Genomic DNA, 17,450 nt, shown 5'->3' on the forward strand with positions numbered 1-17,450 from the left:
GGTCACTCCTGGTTGTATACAGATAATCACAGATGCCATGTAGTAAACCTGGACCTCCTGCATACAAAGCATGTGCAGTAGCCCTTGAGTGAACTTTCTGGTACCTGTCTTTGCTTTTCATTTCCTTAGATTGCTTAAATAAATCTTATTGCCTAGGGCTGACAGTTTCCCTAATGAAGAACTTTTACGTAGATACAGCTTTTTCCATCCAGATAGATGGGATTACCAGAACTTTAGGGCCTTCTTTAACTTGAATAAGATGCAGCTGCTAATGGTGTGAAAACTGACACTGGAAAATTGACATTGGTCCTCATACAGTGCCAGGAGGAAGCCCTGAGCACAGCCAGGTGTGGTCTAAAAACCAGACAGAAAAGAATTTAGCTTCCAGTGGCCAGCTTGGATGGACCCAATTGTGAGTCCATGGAAAAAGATCAAAGTCCTAAATCATCTTGGTATCTGCCAATGTGGTCTTGTATAAAATGGCCTGTTTGCAAACATGGTCAAGTTAGGTCATGTTGAGTAGGGTGAGCTGAGAAGGGACACACAAGCCTCATGACAGCAAGAGCCAGGAGAGTGTGTAGAAGGCAGGAACACCTGGGATCATCAAGCTGGGAGAGACAGAGTAGCCTGCTCCTGAGGAAGCTTCTGAGGAAACGTGGCCCTGCCACCTCTCTCACTTCCTGCTCTGCCTTGGGAACTTTTGAGAAGACAGTCTGATTTGAAGCCTCTGTGTGTGTGAGAGAGAGATAGAGAGAGAGAGATATGAGAGAGAGATATGCTTTGTTCTGTAGCCACAGGAGACCAATAGGGCGGTTTATGTCTGGGGTCATGCCACTGAAGTGATGCCCACCTTGTCTCCCACAGGCCAAGGGTGGGGGCTATGAAAGCGAAAGTGCCTACCCCAATGCTGAGCTGGTGTTCCTAGAGATTCACAACATCCATGTGATGCGGGAGTCACTGCGCAAGCTAAAGGAGCTCGTGTACCCGGCCATCGATGAGACTCGGTGGCTGTCCAGTGTCGATGGTACACACTGGCTGGAGTACATACGGGTAAGGAGGGTGCTCAGGTCTCGGCCTTTCCTAAGCATCTGGACACTAGCCGTGTAACCCATCAACATCCAGATTGGTGGTGGGGGTGTGTGTCTTAAGGGGGGATGTGTCTTAGAGCTAATAAAAATGGGCCAGGCTGCCTCATGTCAGACTTGAAAGTAATGTGTAGCCTTTTACTAAGGGACCCTATTGACGACTGGGCTTTCTCTTTGAAGTGTTTTGTTGGTGCCTTGGAATTTTTTATAACAGTATAAAATTTTATTCTGTAAGATTAAATTTGACAATTATATTTCTTTTTTCACAAATTTTCTCTTATTGATATATTTTTCTTTTTATCTTTACTTAAACACAGTGATTACAAACATTACTGTAGTTGGGTTTTAGTCACATAAAGAACACCCCCCTTTCACCAGTGCAACATTCCCACCATCAGTGCACCCCATATCCCTCCACCCACACCCTCTGCCTGTATTTGAGACAGGCATTCTACTTCTCATTCATTAACATTGTCATGGTACTTGTTAGGGTTCTAACTGCACTCACCCATCCTTGAGGTGAGCTTCATATCTTGAGCCAGTCCTTGCCTTGGAATTTTTTAAGTTCAGTTTTTCTCTCTTTTTTTCCTTCAGAATGCTAATGTTTTTCTTGGTTGATTGTATTTTGGTTTGGTTCATCAATGTGAACTCCCACATCCTCCCCAGACCTTTTTTTCCTGTAGTGGAAATGCATTGTAGCCTGGTCTAATGCGTGCTCTTTTCTGCAGATGCTTCTGGCTGGAGCAGTACGGATTGCAGACAAAATAGAATCTGGGAAAACATCGGTGGTAGTGCACTGCAGTGACGGTTGGGACCGCACGGCCCAGCTGACATCACTGGCTATGTTGATGCTGGACAGTTACTACCGCACCATTAAAGGCTTTGAGACTCTCATAGAAAAGGAGTGGATAAGCTTTGGACACAGCTTTGCACTGGTAAGTGAAGGTTCTGGGGGGTAACCTGATGGTTTGATCACATGCATGCACATGGCACACACACATAGGGCCAAGCCTCTTCCTACTGTCTATCAGCATCAAGTCATCATAATCATATATCACAGGGCCCTGCACTGCCAACCACTGTTTATAGATATGCCTTTATAAATAATGGACTGAGCAATATAGAGCCTGGTGTGACTGCAGGTATGTGCCACGCAGTGTAGAAGTCCATTAGCAATGTTATGAAGTCTTCCTTCATATTTCAATGTTTCACCACCCTGAGCAGAAACCCTCACACTTACTCCCTAGCCCCCTCCTCATCTCCTGACCCACCACACATGTGCTTTCCATCTATCTATCTATCTATCTATCTATCTATCTATCTATCTATCTATCTATCTATCTATCTATCTATCTATCTATCTATCTATCTATCATCTATCTATCTCTATCTATCTACTCTCTATCTATCATCTATCTATCTATCTCTATTACTCTCTCTCTCTACCTACCTACCTACCTACCTACCTACCTACCTACCTACCTACTTACCTACCTACCTACCTACCTACCTACCTACCTACCTACCTACCTACCTACCTACCTACCTACCACTTACCTACCTACCTATCTATCTGCCTGCCTTCCTGCCTGCCTGCGTGTCTGTCTGCCTTCCTGCCTTCCTGCCTGCCTGTTTGGTAAGCTTCAGGCTAGTAGGATGCAGAACATTATCTTCCTTGGACCCTGCACACTTAACTCTCTCACAGTTTGCCCATGCTGGGGCATCACTGACCACTTCAGCACTTTTCATGCCAAATAGAATTCTCTTGAATGTCAGTCTGTGCCAGGTTTTGCCAGCCTTTTGTCAGCAGGCAAACAGGCTGTTTGTGTGTATGTCTTGTGAGCTGCTCTGAACACTCACTGCTGTGTGCATTGTTCTGAGCAAAGTGCCAGCCACTGGTGAGCAGGGCAGTGCTTGGCTGATGGCAGCTTGTCCATGGGCTCCAGAGACCAGACACCTGCCATCAGCAACAGCTTATTATGGTTCACACACACTATCCTCACTGGGTATATCCCAGTGTCCTCTATGCAGTGGAGGCAGGCCCTGATCATATAATCATCCTTTGAGGTACGCTATGTTCAGATACAGCCACATTTGGAGATGCATACTGGGCTTCAACATGGATTTGGGGGGACACAATTCAACCCACTAAAGCTTGCTTTGGCATCCGAGTATATATCTGGGAGTGACATTGCTGGTTATTGGTAAGGCAGTCTTGGGTGCTGTTTGCATCTCACTCTGATTCAGGATGTATCTGGATTGTTGAGCCACCGGACATGCATGGAAACCATACATTGAGATACCCCCAGAGTCCCTGTGGGCAAATTTTGAGAAAGCACAAGTGTGCTTTCAGCAGTTGACACCTGGAGCACTGTGGTGCCCAGCTGTCCCCACACTCTTGGAAGGAGAGGACAAGGCCATTCTCAGCCTCCACCCCACATGCCCCAGGTGGGCAGGCCCCAGATTCCTGGCATCCAGGGAGGGTAAACTTTTGTATATGCTCTTGATCTTGTGTATTACTGCTTTAATCTTGACCAGGTTCTTCCGTGGCTTTCCTCTCCATGAAGAGCAAAGTGGAGCATGTACCCCAAATCATCCAAAGACAGTGTCTCCCACCTTTTCTTCCCCTAGTACCCCGGGGTCTGTGGCACGTACTAACCACTGAGATACCAGAATGGCAGCACATAGGTTGTATTGGGACAGGGCTCCTCTTCTGGCTAACAGTGGTGCTTATCAAGGCAGCCAGCAACTCATGGGTCCCACTGTGAGTACCTCACTACTAAACGTACCACCTCAGTTTACCTGCCAGGAGCCTGGGAGGCAAGTGCAGTCACACACACATGGGAAAACTGAGGTTTCAAAAGTCTAAGCCCAAGGTCATTTACTTAGTTAGGATTCAGTTTTTTTTGTGACGAGTTGGAGGCATCACACAGTGCTCTAAGATCACTCATCATTCTGTGCAGGATTCACTCCTGATGATACTCAAAGACCCATACTGTCACAGCCTGTTTGGTCGAGACACTAAGGGAATTCTCCGGGTCCCTTTTCTGGAAGGTGTGAGCTTGGAGTCTGGGATGGAAAACAGATTCAGACACTCAGAAATGAGGTTCAAATTCTGTTCCATTCCTTTTCAGTTAAAACGGGATATTCTAAATTTCTTGGGAAGTCATCATAATTGCAGACATAACTGTTAGTTCTCACACTGTACCAGACAAAATGTGCAGGGCAAGCTGCATGTTTATTTTTAGAGACCCAGGGCAACCTTCAACTTCTATGCTGCTCTACTAGAAAGGTTTTCAGTTTTCAGAGACTGGCATTTTTTAGTTTTTGGCCTTGTTCCAGTTCATGCACTCTGAGCATGAACTAAAAATATTAACCCTTATATGACTGCACTTAGGTTCATAGCAAAGCTAGGTTTGAGGGTGGTTAATAATTTTGTAAGGCTAATAAAGAATTGCTTGAGCATACACAGCTGTTCGTGAGAGGGTGATATCTTTAAGATATCTTTAAGGTCTTTAAGAGAGACTCAAAGAAAGGTCCTTAGGATGCTAGTGAAAGTATGTCTAAACAATATGTATGTCACATACCTTATCAGTTTCCCCATTTTCCTGAGTCCCTTGTGGGTACAGGCAGCTAAGGCCTCTCAAGCCTGGTGCCCACCTTTAGCCGTGGTCTCAGAGTCAGAGTTCCTTACACAGAGGTGGCCGTGGCACATACACAGTGCTAAGGATCAAATGAGGGTTGGCCACAGGCAAGGCAGGCACATTAACCCTGCATCATTGCTATTCCTATATATTAGGTGCCATTCTACGTAATAGGTGCATATTCCTATTCTTGCCCACTTGCTCCTCCAGCTCCTTCACGGACCCTTTCTTTTTTTCGGTATTTTGAGCTACACCCGTTTGATGCTCAGGGGTTATTCCTGGCTAAGCGCTCAGAAATCGCCCCTGGCTTGGGGGGACCATATGGGATGCCAGGGAATGGAACCACGGTCCTTCCTTGGCTAGCGCTTGCGAGGCAGACACCTTACCTCTAGCGCCACTTCACCATCCCCACGGACCCTTTCTAACTGTACCTGCCTCACTGTTTCCTCTGAGCTCATGCCCCCCTGGTTAGAAACGTGCTGCTGTCTGTCTGACCCTAAAGCCTGTATCTCTCCCCTGTCAGCCCTACATCTCTGCTCCCAGGTACAAGAAAGTGTTCTACTGTCTTTGGAACTCATAGATGCTGTTTCTCTCCTCAGCTGACTCAAACCCATTGGCGCTCTTCCCCAGAAAATGCTGGTTAGTTGCCAGTGATTGCTGGCTTGCTCAGTTCTCTCATTTGGCCTGAGCATTTAAAGCTGTCGAGTGTTCTAGAAACATTTCCTGAACTTGGCTTCTAGGTCTCTTCAGACTTTAGAATTTCCTTCTGCTTTCTTCAGCCCTTCCCTCTGTAGCCAGCCTTTTAGCGTGGGATGCCCAGAGCTCATTACTTGGGTCTTTTTATTTGTTTTGTTTTGGGGGGCCCACAATGCTTGTCCCCAGCAATGCTCAGGGTTTACTACGCTTTGCAGTCAGGGATTACTCCTACTGGGAATCAAATGCCTTGCCTTGCCTTGCCACCCACTCTATCACTCTGACCTGGGCCTAGGATCTTTTATCCAAGAGCAGAGCCTCCCTCACAGTGACCTCAGTCAATCCCCACACACGTCAAATTTGCCATTTCACTATTGCCTCTGGTGGTCCTGCATTCAGGCCCAGTTGTCTCCTTGAAACCTGTTCCAGAAGCCTCCCCACAGCCCCCTCCCACCAGTGTGGGACTGGACAATCTTTCCAGTGAACCCTGGGCTCATGGCACACCCACAGTGCAGTTTTTGAGGCGAGTGAGATGTGGCCCCTCTTTCCCCTACTGATCCCCCGAAGTTTGGCTGTGCCCAGATGCTTATGGCACCCCTAAAATCCCCCACAGTCTCTCTGACCCTGATATATTCCGAAGCAGGCATGTATCTGAGCCCCCAGTTCATGTCAAAGGGGTCTTCTTCCATTACCCTGTCCTGAGAACCCCTGATTCCCTCCTGTGGCCCATCCTAGGTGGCCCACCAGTTCCCTGTGGCCCCATCACAGGTGTCTCAGTTGTGAAAGCCTTAGGAGCACATTATTATCCTCATTATTTGTGTGTTTTTCTTTTTCAACGGGAGCACCAATGACTTATTCCTGGGTGTGAGCACTGTCTCTCATTGTGTTGATATACCAGGGACCTGGTCTCAGTTACAGAACTTAAAGATGCCTGAAATACTGAGATGTAGGTAGGCAGATGTCTTACAGGCCCAGCAGAAGGAGTTTGAGAATAAATCCCGAGTTGCTAATTGTGCACACAGAATAGTTCCCAAGGTGTCTTAAGTACCGAAGAGAAGATTCTCCATATTTTATAAAGGCAGGGGCATGGGCAGAAACAAACCCTCATTGCAGCTGTGGAGGAACATAGTAGGGCAGTGCATCAGAAATTCAAAGTAGAAAAGAATGGATGACTGTGTTCCAGCAGCCCCATGCCTCCTTGTACTCAGATATCTAAGAGCAGACTCAGATGTTCTGATCACCACAGGGTTAGTTGGGCTCCATGGAGGTAGGAGTGAGTCACGTGTCCTACCACAGATGACCAATGTGGCCTGGCCCTAGGAGTGAATAGTATTCAGCTTTGACAAAGAAGGAAATTGACACAGGCTTGAATGGACTTGAAGACATTCTGCTAAGGCAGAGAAATTGGGAATAAAAAGCCACATAGCTCGCCACAAGTCATCATGCAGTGGGATCTTGAAGAGTGTGATTCAGAGCAGAGAGGTGGGTATGGGGTGATGAAGGAGGTGGTGATGAGAATGACGAATTGTTTAATGACAGAGGAGGCTCATAAAAAACGTGAGTATCTAATGCCATTGAATTTCACACTTACCATGGTTTAGAAGGGGTCCTCAAACTTTTTAAACAGGGGGCCAGTTCACTGTCCTTCAGACTGTTGGAGGGCCAGATTATAGTAAAAACAAAAATTATGAACAAATTTCTATGCACACTGTATATATCTTATTTAGAAGTGAAGAAACAAAATGGGAATAAATACAATATGTGGCCCGCGGGCCGTAGTTTGAAGACCCCTGGTAGATGCTCAGTTTGTTATCCATACTTCAGCATACTTAAGACTCTCCAAAGGAAAGGAGTCAACACACTGTGCTCTGAGGTGTGAGGTTGACCTGGTCATCTAATTTCAAGCTCTTCATGCCAAGTGGACCTTAGGTCACGCATCTCTCACTTGTCATGTGCTAATTTTGCTTTGTGCACAGTTGGAGAGTTGACGTCTCTCCTAACGGTCATCTTGAGTTGCTCCTTATGTTGATATTTTCAGTCTTGTCAGTTCTCTGTATACATCTGAGATGACCTTTTTACTGCTTTGTATTATTCGAGTACTATCTGTTGTTTATGAAAATATTTACATAAGATTACTCTTTGCCTGTTGTTCCACCTTGATCTTCCAGGTGGAGGCACTGTTGAGAGCCGAATAAATAGATTGGGAGCGATGTTTTCAGGGTCTTTTACCAGAGTTGGCTGGCTGGCTCAAGGTGTATTTTGGAGCTAGCAGCAGGCTGACAAAGGACTCTCTTCGCCCAATCTTTTACCCCTTAACCCTCCTGTCTGTGTGGATTATTTGCTGTGGATAAATATTACCAAGATCTCCCCCGAAAAGGGGACAAGGGAATGGGAACCAATTTCTCATTCTGGGAGCTCTTTGCAGATACACAAACAATCAACAAAGGAGTAAACGGGACCCAACAAATGGGGCAACACTATCTTCCAAACTATTGGAAGGTACCAAATGCAATCCAAGCTGTTGATTCGAACAGTGAAAGCTAGAATAGATAGGAGAGTGGATCAAGGTTTTCCTTTACCATTACAGGGGCTTTTCCGTGTGTCGCAGAACTGGTTACAGTTTCTTTTTAGTGAAGTAAAATAAATGTATTGAGAGAAAAGGAGAGAGCGCTCATGTATTTAAAAGTGAACACGGGCTTCTTCAGAGGGGAGAGCCCAAGTCACACATCTCAGGTTGAGATATGGGGCTGGCCTTCAAGAAGGAGCATTTCACCAAACATGAAGACTTCTTTGACATTTCTAAACAGGGACCAACTTCGTTCTGTGGTGAAGGTGACCTTCCAAATGTGCTTTGAACCACTAATTAGCAGTCTTGTGTTCCCACTCTGCTTTGCCCAGTGATGGGACCTGACCCCATCATTTGGGTGGAGAACTTGACCTGTTGTTTAGATCATTGTGATCTCAACTGTACCAAAGAGAAATTGTGAAGCAATCAATGCATAGAAACAGCTCACCAAACTTTTCTAAGAGTAATGGGAATAAATTCACTTCAGGGAATATGTTGAGATGCCCGTCATGTACCAGAACTTCTGCTAGGCCTTAGCACACAGATGAGACATGGCTCTTGCCACCAAGCACTCGAAAGTGACTGCCCAGGAGACTGATAAATACCCATCATTTAACCTCTTCTTTGTTTCAGCGTGTGGGCCACGGCAATGACAACCATGCAGATGCTGACCGCTCGCCGATATTTCTACAGTTTATTGACTGTGTTTGGCAAATGACAAGACAGGTGAGAAATTTGCAATGTATTTTGGACTCTTAAGAATTAGAGAAACTGAATCCTTGTTCCTGGATGGATTTTGTGGTGCCAGGGATCAAATACAGGTCTTGTGCAAGCAATGTGTGTAATTTACATGAATGCCTGGAGAAAATGCAGGTTCTGGCAGACAGTTCTGTATTTCTAACTAGCATTCAGGTGGGATTTCTAGGCACAGCTGGCATCTGAAGTGGCACAGACTTATCTTCAGAGAGAGGAGAAAGAGGGTGTTGTGAGCAGCCAAAAGGAAGTCTCCCCAGTCATGTTCCCTGACTTCCTGCCGGGATGCACTGCCTGAGCAACCTCCACAAGTGTTTTGGACCTTTCCATTTTCCTAGTGCCAGGCCATCGTCACTGGGGTGATCTTAGGGGCAGGCACCTGCTGGTAAGAGTCATAGGTAACAGCACAGGCACTCAACACAGAGGCAGGCCAGAAAACATGTGCTGCTATGGTGCCATGTGCTTCAGTGTGTTCAGATACTCAGTAGTAGTGGAATTGATGACAAATTGCATTCAGGTTATGGATCATATTTTAGAATATTTAGGAAAATTAAAAGATTGAGGATGAACAGTGATTCTGGGCCAGGATTGTGGCTCAGTGGTAGAGCTTGTACTTTGCCTATGTGAGACCCTGGGTTTGGGTTTACACACAAATAATAATTCAGATGTTTTGGAATGGCTCAGCCTGCTCATTTTGGTAGATGGGCAGAGTTTATTTGTCTCCAATGCCTTGCACATGTATTTTAATGTTTCAAATGGACTTTCATTATACCTCTGAAGGCTTATTTTTATGCCAATTCTATATTGAGTTTTTGTGCTATTTATTTGATTTTAAGAAAGAGAATAAGGGTTCAGAACTAGAGTATAGCAAAACATTAGAACCAGAGACATGAATGATTAGCTGATGAATTAATTCACAAATGACTGAGATGTAGCTTATTAGAGAAGATTCATTAATGCAACAAAATGAACTTAATTGGCGGTGCCTAAGAAATCTGTGTCAGGGTCTCCAAAATCTCAGAACCAGATGAACTAGTGTGCGCATACAAATTGCTCTGAAATGAAAGAAGAGGAAAGCAATTGAGGGTCTATTAGAGGAGTGTCTAGAAGACATCCTATGGTAATCAAGGTGGAACAGCTCCTTCCTGCTTTGGGGAGCATTATTAGTGGTCTATACTTTTGTTCCTTCAGAGGTACAAAATTTGGTGATGGATTTTTGTGGGGTGTCGGATTCCACTACTTTTTAAGGTAAATAGCCAAAACACACTTTGAATTTCAGAAAAATTAAAGGCTCAAACACACTTTGAGTCACAGAGCCAGACCTATTTGTGCCAGTGCAGCTGTTATTACTTCCCTTGTGAAATATTTCCAGGAGTTCAGTACTGCACCTTCCTTGGGATTGGGACAACAGTCCTAATGCACCTGACTGGGTGCTGCTTTCATGGACATTGAGAAGCTTGGGCCAAGACACACTTAACCCTTACCTCCCTTGCATGGTGCCTGCTGGCCAGAATAAGGTTCTAGAACACACTCGACCAAGCTCCCACCGCCAGAGTACGGCCTTAGGATTACAACCTAGACCTAGACCTTTTCAACTTCAAAAATCTCTTGAGTAGAAGCTTTGTTATCCTGTTAGTAAGGGTATATTTGAAAATGCTTGAACATAAGCAACAGAGCTTCCATTTATGTTCTTGATGTAATAGGGCTTTAGTATATATAAATATCAGTTATACATTGCCTTAAAATTCATAAGATCTATGGTGCCAGTAATTTAAAAAACCCAATAAAGCTGTATGGGAAGATATGAGGGTACTGTCTGGGTTGCAAAGCTGCAGATCATAGGCTCTGAGGAGGATTCACCTGCAGCTTCCTTGAGCACTTTAGCCAGGTCACATTGGTTTAAAAATCTAGGGTGCTGGCAAGAACAGCCACAGTGAGCTTCCAGAGCTTTCTGAAGAAATGCTATTCACACAGGCTTCCTTAGAAGTGAGCAGTATGTGAGAGCAGTCCCAGAAAGCTGGAGAGGGGGCACATTTTTTAAACTTTTAATTATAGTGGCTTACATATCGTTCACAGTAATATTCCAGGTACATATTTACATTGAATCAGGAGCGTTCCCACCACCGAATTGTCCTCCCACAACTGCTCTCATCCTGCCTCCCATATCCTCCACTCTCCCCCCCCAGGGGTTGCTAGAATGTGTGGTCCCTTCTGTGTCTAGTTTATTACTTAGTGGTCTTATAACTGTTTGGTCTTGGTGCCTCCATTACTACCCCCTCTAATTGGTAGGCGGGACTAGAAAGTTCAAGTTATGTGGTTTTGTTTAAGGAAGAGAAAGGTAATATAATGGGGTACAAATCGACTACGCCAACTATGAGCAGTCATTCTAGAGGTTCTCATCCTTGGTTTGAGGGACGAAGGGGAAAAGAAGAAGGTGAAACACCACAACAATTCAAAAAGAGGAATCAAATAAGATATCCAGTGGCACTGCAGCAATAAAAATATGCATCACATAGTTGCCATGGTCTTGAGATAGGAAATATGACAAGGCGCAAAGAGGAAGAAGAGAAAAGAAGAAAGAAAAAGTAAATATATAATTTAAAAAATGGACAACTACTTCAATATCTACCAAGGGGGCACATTTTAATCCAAGGTAGTGTAGCAGAATTCTTGAGGTGGGCAAATAATAACCTAGTGAGGAAAACAATTTCAGATCGAGTTTCGATTATCTTGGATTGAAAATTGCTTCTGCTTGAGCAGCTTGTCTTTGATTGAGGCAAATATCAGACTAAACTAACACAAGTTAAGTTGTCTGCCACTGGATCAAATGTGGCTATGGACAAGCATCATCTGGGCACAGGCTTGGAAATGAGTATTAGCTTCGTTTGCTGCAACTTGAATGCATTTTGAGGGTGTCCTGCCAAGTGAAGTGAGTCAGAGAGTAAAATTCAAACAGCAGATGATCTCGTATGTGGAGTATAAAGAAAACAAAGGGGATTAGACTATCCCCGATGGAAACAACCCTGAAATCCTGTCAAGAGAACTGTGATCTAAGGATGCTGGAGGGATGAGAGGAAACGACCAAAGGGACAAAAGTGGAAGGACTCTGGCAACCTGGTATAGCTGCATGACAAACATTGGAAAAAGAGGGATCCAGTACTGGAGGGTCTTGGGCACATGAAAAGGTGTCTGTCACCTTGCCAACTTTGTAGTCCAAATCATACATGTTAGCATGACTGCAGCCATGCACCAAAAGTGCAGTTCAACTCCACAGTAGCTAGAGAACCAGAAAACAATGCAACTGAAATCCAAGGATGCTGAGTAGGCCTGTTGGGGCATGGCTTCATTTTCAAATATTTCTCTGTAAGACCTGTGCATGTGGCAGGCCCTAGTCAGAGGCTCACCATCATCTCCAACTCACCTCCTTGTGGCTGCCGGCTGTCAGCTTCTAGATGGGAACTCTTGGCACTGCCATAGCCTACTCTGACTTCACGTTCCATTATGCAGCTCCTGAAAGAGCAGTTGAGCTTCTTACTCTGTGAAGGTGGTAAATTATGGTGACTGATCTTGGGGGGTTCCAAAGGTATTCCAAGGGTCAGTATTCTGTTCCTGAAATAAGCTCCACTAGATCATATATCATGGTAGCTGTTTCTAGGATTGAGGGGGTTCTTAGTAGTATTTAGGGATCCGTATATTTACAGAGTTGTCTCTGGGACTTTTTTTTAATTCCGTGTTGTTTCTTGAATATGCAGACTTTCTATTTGTATCATGTTTTTGTTTGTGGGGAGGATTCTGACATTATTAAGAGGTTATTCCTGGTTCCAGGAATCACTTCTGTGATTCCAGGGATCACTTCTGGTGGGCTCAGGGGACCAAATGGGGTGCTGTAGATTGAGCCTATGTCTGTTACATGCAAGGCAAACACTGTACCTACTGTACTTGCACTTCAAATTTTGTGTCACTTTTGATAAACGTGGTGAGCCCCAGTTTTTCTCCAGAATGTAAACATGCTTTAAGGTAGAAATTTGGAGCAATTGAAGAGGCAGCCGGAGCGATAGGAGGACACTTTCCTTGCACATGGCCAACTTGAGTACCATCCTTAGCATCTTTTATAGTCCCTGTACACCAGCAGGAGTATTTCCTGCGTGCAGAGCCAGGGGTCAGCCGTTAGCATTGCTGGGTGTGGTCCAAAAACCAAAGCCACAGCAAACAAGAGCCAAAAAAGAGCTGTGTGTTGGATCCTGTCCCCGTTTTTGCCTCTCCCTCCAGAAGCATGAGTTGGACTTCATGGGGCCCCGCTCTGGGCTGCTTCCCAGGCTCCTCTCACTCCTTCTTGGTGACTGTGTGGCCAGGTTCAGAGCCTCTGGCATGGCTGCCTGTCCTCCCCTGAAACAGTATGACATTCTTTCAGAAGGTGAGCTTCAGAAGCTAATGCTGATTTCTATCTTTCTGTAAGTTCCCCTCAGCCTTTGAGTTCAACGAGTTGTTGTTGGTCACCATCCTGGACCACCTCTATAGCTGTCTCTTTGGGACCTTCCTGTGCAACTGTGAAAAGCAGCGGTTCAAAGAGGTAAGTGCTTCCCCACTGAGGGCTGCTGGAGAAGGGGCGGTGTATGGAGAGGAGCTCACTGCCTCTACTCGGCGATCCCATGCTGGAGCAGGGCTTCCCAAACTACTAAATCTACTTCCTAAACAGTATATTTGGCCTACTGTTCCCTTTTCAGAATAAACACATGCATTGTCCCCTGGAAATCTATCTTCTTTCAGCAAACAACGTGCCCTGCTCATGTCACCCAAGCTATGGCCACCTTGGATCATTGCAGTGCTCACTCCCTGTGCTGTTGTTTTCTAATGTAGAAGATGGTAGGTGTACTGCCCATGGGCTGCTGACAGCCAGTTGAGTGCCGTATTCAGGTCCTCCCTGGCTGCATCCATTCCATCAGCAGGTGTTGCTATTTTTGTCCACCAAATGAATTTGGGGCAGCCCTGCCAATGGGTTAATTTTTGTTAGGGATCACACTTGGTGGTGTTCAGGGCATACCTGGTTCTGTGCTCAGGGGTCACTCCTGGTGACGCTCAGGGAACCTTATGGGGTGCCAGAGACTGAGCCCAGGTCGGACACCTTTAAGGCAAGCACTCTACCTGCTGTACCATCATTCTGGCCCCCAGGTAGATTTTTTTTATTATATCCTTATTTAAACACCGTGATTATAAACATGACTGTAGTTGGGTTTCAGTAACAAAAAGAACAACCTCTTCACGAGTGCAACATTCCCACCATCAATGCCCCCCATCTCATTCCTTACCCACCGCCTGCCTGGATTCGAAACAAGCATTCTACTTCTCTCACTAACATTGTCATAGTAGTTGTTAACATATCATTTCTCTAACTGCACTCACCCTTCTTTGAGGTGAGCTTCATATAATGAGGCAGTCCTTCTGGCCCTCATCTCTGGGCATTATTACAATAATGTCTTTTATTTTTTTAAATCCATAGATAAGTGAAACTATTCTCTGTGTGTCTCTCTCCCTCTGACTTATTTCACTCAGCATAATAGTTTCCATGTCCATCCATGTATAGGAAAATTTCATGACTTCTCTCCTGATGGCTGCATGTGTATATGTACCACAGTTTCTTTAGCCATTCATCTGTTGAAAGGCATCTTGGTTGTTTCCAGAGTCTTGCTATACGACCAGCAGAGAATGAGAGTACATTTCTCCCCCCATCCCCACCAGCACTGACTTCTTGTTATTTTGTGATGTGAGACAATCTCTGTGGCATGAAATGGTACCTCATTGTTGTTTTGATTTGCATCACTCTGAAAATTAGTGATGTGGAACATTTTTTCATGTGCCTTTTGGCCATTTGTATTTCATTTCTTCTCTCCATTTTTTGATGGGGTTAGATGTTTTTTTTTAAGTTCTGTCAGTAACTTGTATATCTTAGATATTAGTCCCTTGTCTGATGGGTGAGTAGTTTCTCCCATTCTGTGGGTGGTTTTTATATCCTAGGCACATTTCCTTTGAGGTGCAGAAGCTTCTCAGCTTAATATAGTCCCATCTGTTTATCTCTGTTTCCACTTGTATGGAAAGTGCTGTTTATGCCTTAAAGATAACTTTAGTCTTAATGTCATGGAATGTTTTACCTACGTATTATCCAATACATCTTATGGTTTCAGGCCTGATATCAAGGTCTTTAATCCATTTGGATTTGACCTTTGTGCATGGTGTTAGATGGAGGTCTGAATTCACTTTTTTGCAAGTGACAGACCAATTGCTCCAACACCACTTGTTGAAGTGGCTTTCCTTGCTCCATTTGTTATTTCTTGCCCTTTTATCAAAGATTAATTGATTGTATGTCTGGGGAACATTTTCTGAATACTCAAGTCTATTCCACTGATCTGAGGATCTATCTTTATTCCAATACCATGCTGTTTAATGACTATAGCTTTGTAATACAATTTAAAGTAGGGAAAAGTGAAGCCTCCCATACTCCTTTTACCAAGGGTTGCTCTAGCTATTCGTGGGTGTTTATTGTTTTAAATGAATATCAGGAGTGTTTGATCCACTTCTTTGAAGAATGTTATGGGTATCCTTAGAGGGATTACATTAAATCTGTACAATGCTTGGGGGAGTATTGATTTTAATGATGTTAATCCCCCCAATCCATAAGCAGGGTATTTTTCTCAATTTCCTTGTGTTATCTTTTATTTTTTGAAGCAGTGTTTTGTAGTTTTCTTTCTATAGGTCCTTCATGTCTTTAGCTAAGTTAACTTTAAGATATTTGAATTTATGTGACTCTAATGTGAATGGAGTTGTTTTGTTTTGTTTTGGTTTTGGTTTTTGGGCCACACCCGGCGGTGCTCAGGGGTTACTCCTGGCTGTCTGCTCAGGAATCACCCCTGGCAGGCACAGGGGACCATATGGGACACCGGGATTCGAACCAACCACCTTTGGTCCTGGATTGGCTGCTTGCAAGGCAAACACCGCTGTGCTATCTCTCCGGACCCGAAGTTGATTTTTTAATGTCCATGTCTTCCCAATCATTATTGGTGTATAAGAAGGCCATTGATTTTTGCTTGTTAATTTTGTAGCATGCCATTTTGCTACATGAATCTATTGTTTCTAGGAGCTTTTTGGTAGAGTCTTTAGGGTTTTCTAAATATATTATAATGTCATCTGCAAACAGTGAGATCTTGACTTCTTCCTTTCATATCTGGATGCCTTTGAAATCTTTTTCTTGCCTAATCATGTTGAATTGAAGTGGTGAGAGAGGGCAGCTGTGCCTTGTACCAGATTTTAGAGGAAAGACTTTTAGTTTATCATCATTAAGAATAATAGTTGTGGGACTGGAGAGATAGCATGGAGGTAAGGCGTTTGCCTTTCATTCAGAAGGTTCATGGTTCAAATCCTGGGGTCCCATATGGTCCACCGTGCCTGCCAAGAGCGATTTCTGAGCATAGAGCCAGGAGTAACCCCTGAGCACTGCCGGGGGTGACCCCCCCCCAAAAAAAGAATAATATTTGTCATTGGCTTGTGGTAGATGGGCTTGACTATAATGAGAAAAGTTCCTTCCATTCCCATCTTTTTTTTTTTTTTTTGGCTTTTGGGTCACACCTGGCAGTGCTCAGGGGTTATTCCTGGCTCCAGGCTCAGAAATTGTTCCTGGCAGGCACAGAGGACCATATGGGGCGCCGGGATTCGAACCGATGACCTCCTGCATGAAAGGCAAACGCCTTACCTCCATGCTATCTCTCCGGCCCCTCCATTCCCATCTTGATGAGAGTTTTTATCAAGAATGGGTGTTGGACCTTATTGAATGCTTTCTCTGCATCTATTGATACAACAACCATACCGTTTTTATTTTTCTTTTTGTTGATATAGTGTATTATGTTGATTCATTTACATATGTTAAACCATTCTTGCATTCCTGGAATGAATCCTACTTGGTCGTGGTGTGTGGCCTTGTTGATGACGCATTAGATCCTATTTGTCAGAATTTTGTTGAGGATCTTTGCATCTGTGTTCATCAGGGATATTGGTCTCTAGTTTTCTTTTCTTGCAATATCTCTGGTTTTGGTATAAGGGTGATGTTAGCGTCAGAAAAAACTATTTGGGAGTGTTCCTGATTTCTCAAGTTCATGAAAGAGCCTGAAAACGATTAGTAGTACTTCCTTCTGAAAGATATGAAAGAATTCATTAGTGAATCCATCTGGACCTGGGCTTTTGTTTTGGGGAAGACTTTTGATTACTCTTTTAATTTCCTCAGTAGTGATGGGTCTATTTAGATATATGATAGATCATCCTGGTTTAACCAATGAAGATTGTAGGAGTCCAAGAATTTATCCATTTTTTCCATGTTCTCATGTTTTGTGACATAGAGTTTTTCAAAGTAGTCTCTGATTACCTTTTGAATCACTGAAGTATCTGTTATGATCTCACCCTTTTCATTTCTAAATCGGTTTATTAAGTTTCTCTCTGTGTGTTTCTTTGTGAGTTTTGCTAGTGGTTTATCAATCTTGTTTATTTTTTCAAAGAACCAACTTTTGCCTTTGATGATCTTTTGAGTTTCTTTTTAATTTCCATTTTATTGATTTCTGCTTTAAGCTTTAGTATTTCTTTCTGCCTATTTTGGGTTTCTTTTGTTGATCATTTTCTAATTTTAAAAGCTCTGTCATTAATCTATTTATGTAGGCCTCTTCTTCCTTT

General features: G+C 44.0%; 1 protein-coding gene across 4 annotated transcripts in view; it reads left to right on the forward strand.

Annotated features, from left to right (window-relative positions):
* The window catches only part of MTMR1 (myotubularin related protein 1), a 62,594-nt gene that overhangs the window by 35,796 nt on the left and 9,348 nt on the right, over positions 1–17,450 (forward strand). For all 4 annotated transcript variants that reach the window (XM_049767490.1, XM_049767489.1, XM_049767491.1 and 1 more), the window contains 4 exons: positions 865–1,050; positions 1,814–2,020; positions 8,622–8,714; positions 13,198–13,311. In XM_049767490.1, the coding sequence (XP_049623447.1) occupies positions 865–1,050; positions 1,814–2,020; positions 8,622–8,714; positions 13,198–13,311 (600 nt within the window). The remainder of the gene's footprint in view (positions 1–864; positions 1,051–1,813; positions 2,021–8,621; positions 8,715–13,197; positions 13,312–17,450) is intronic.

This window comes from Suncus etruscus, chromosome X (genome assembly GCF_024139225.1).
Source record: "Suncus etruscus isolate mSunEtr1 chromosome X, mSunEtr1.pri.cur, whole genome shotgun sequence".
NCBI lineage: Eukaryota > Metazoa > Chordata > Mammalia > Eulipotyphla > Soricidae > Suncus > Suncus etruscus.